The sequence below is a fragment of the Aplysia californica genome, unplaced genomic scaffold (assembly GCF_000002075.1).
Source record: "Aplysia californica isolate F4 #8 unplaced genomic scaffold, AplCal3.0 scaffold00992, whole genome shotgun sequence".
Lineage (NCBI taxonomy): Eukaryota > Metazoa > Mollusca > Gastropoda > Aplysiida > Aplysiidae > Aplysia > Aplysia californica.
This window is the reverse complement of record NW_004798262.1, coordinates 119,360-121,421: the sequence shown is the minus strand read 5'-3', so window position 1 is coordinate 121,421 and position 2,062 is coordinate 119,360. Positions and strand designations below refer to the sequence as shown.

General features: G+C 35.6%; 1 protein-coding gene across 1 annotated transcript in view; it reads left to right on the top strand.

Moving 5' to 3' along the window:
- The window catches only part of LOC106013556 (15-hydroxyprostaglandin dehydrogenase [NAD(+)]), a gene marked incomplete in the record, with an annotated part of 22,688 nt that extends 22,392 nt beyond the window's left edge, over positions 1 to 296 (top strand). The window contains 1 exon segment of the mRNA XM_013089596.2: positions 67 to 296. Coding sequence (XP_012945050.1) covers positions 67 to 217 — 151 coding nt within the window.
- Positions 297 to 2,062: the final 1,766 nt, after the last annotated feature.

Genomic DNA, 2,062 nt, shown 5'->3' with positions numbered 1-2,062 from the left:
TTATTATTATTATTATTATTATTATTATCACCATGATCATCATCATCATCATTATCATTCCCCCAGACCACAGGCAGTTGGAGAAGCCTTCCTACAACTGCTCCGAAGTGACGTCATCAACGGCGCCATCTTGCAAGTGGACATCCAGGGGAAGACTTTCCGCCACATGGAGTGTGTCAACGACGGTGTCACCTTTGACCCCAGCAAAGCGTTCTAGCAACTTTTTTTGTTCCTTTGATCCACAAGTGATCCCACTGTGATTTGACCTAATTCTTATTATAATATTGCAAGGTTTTTTTATTTGTTTGTTTTGAGTTTTTGTTCTGTTTTGAATTTTTTGTTTTGTTGTTTTTGTTGTTTTAGTGTTAGCGAATTATAGGCGATTTCCAGGTTGAGAAGCATAGATATGGGGTACATAGAAGCGAAACCAATAAATTGGAGGAAAAAAAAATTATTAATCCGCAGACAGGAAAAAGAGGCTAAAGCAGCACCTGGACATGGATGGCTGGTGCCTCTATATATAAATCATTGATGGTCAAGGTCAAGGTTGTTTTAGTGATTATTTTACGGTTATCGCAGTACAAAAACTCGTTAAGGTTGCGGGTAAACCTGTATAGACACTAAATTAATGAGCAGTGGACAAGTAGTCTTTTTTAAGAAATAATATATGTGAGGCAGCGTGGTGGAATCAGGCTCTCGGCGAAATAATAAGTCGGAGAAAACAGCAGTTTTCTTCCTGCTTAGCAATTTTTATCAATTTTTTGGTTTTTGGCTCTATACCTTTTATGTCCATTTACAAACACATTCCTTTGAGGATTTCACGGAATACGTTGATTAAAGGCACTAAAATATAAATTTGCAGTGTTAATGTACTCTACAGCTTTGGAATTTACAAAGGTTTGGCGGCCATTTTCTCGCTAATTTTACCTCTTAAACCAGGTGACCCCCGCCTCCTTCAATACAAAATATCTACACTTCTATTGAAGATGGATGGGTAATTTTTTCATTGAAAGCAAGACAAATGAACAAGCTTTCAGATGATACCAATAACTCAATATGCCCAAAAATTGACGAGAGCCTGATTCCACCACGCTGCCTCAAATACATGTATTATCAATGAATGAAAGCAGAAGACAAAACCAGTATTACAACAAAGTTTTATGTGGTATTTTTGGCTGTTTTGAGTTAGTAAAACCACGAAGTCAGAAACCTAATGTTCTATCTGCTCTATCAAAGTCATAAGAATAAGTTTAATCGTTATGAAGATATTCAAAGAATTGCATTTAAAAAAGCTTGTTATATTGTGAAACGAAAAAAAAAAAAGTCAAATTTCTCAAAACTAGGTATTGTGCAGATAGACAGATTTGACGGTAACTTAAAGTAAAGCAAAGGAAATTAAGTAAAGTAAAATAAAGTAAAGTGTAGCATGAGGTAAAAAAGCATAACGTAAAGTAAAGCAAAGTAACATAAAGTAACATAAAGTTAAGTAAAGCAAAGTAAGATAAAGTAACATTAAGAAAAGCAAAGGAAAGGAAAGCAAAGCAATACAAAGGAAAGCAAAGAAAAGCAATACAAAGCAAAGGAAAGCAATACAAAGCAAAGGAAAGCAAAGAAAAGCAATACAAAGCAAAGGAAAAGAAAGCAAAACAAAGCAAAGGAAAGGAAAGCAAAGAAAAGCAATACAAAGCAAAGGAAAGGAAAGCAAAGAAAAGCAATACAAAGCAAAGGAAAGGAAAGCAAAGAAAAGCAATACAAAGCAAAGGAAAGAAAAGCAATACAAAGCAAAGCAAAGCAAAGCAAAGAAAAGCAAAGCAAAGAAAAGCAATACAAATCAAAGGAAAGGAAAGCAAAGAAAAGCAATACAAACAAAGGAAAGGAAAGCAGTACAAAGCAAAGCAAAGTAAGTCCTCTTCTGCTCAGAGCCCACTTGGGGCCCTCCACTCAAATACATCCACATGTGTCTTTGGTGTCACATGTACTTCTCCTTGTGCTCTTTTATCACTTCCTAAAATTTACAATAATCAGCCCAAGTTCCATCACTGTACATACTCCTGAGGACCCC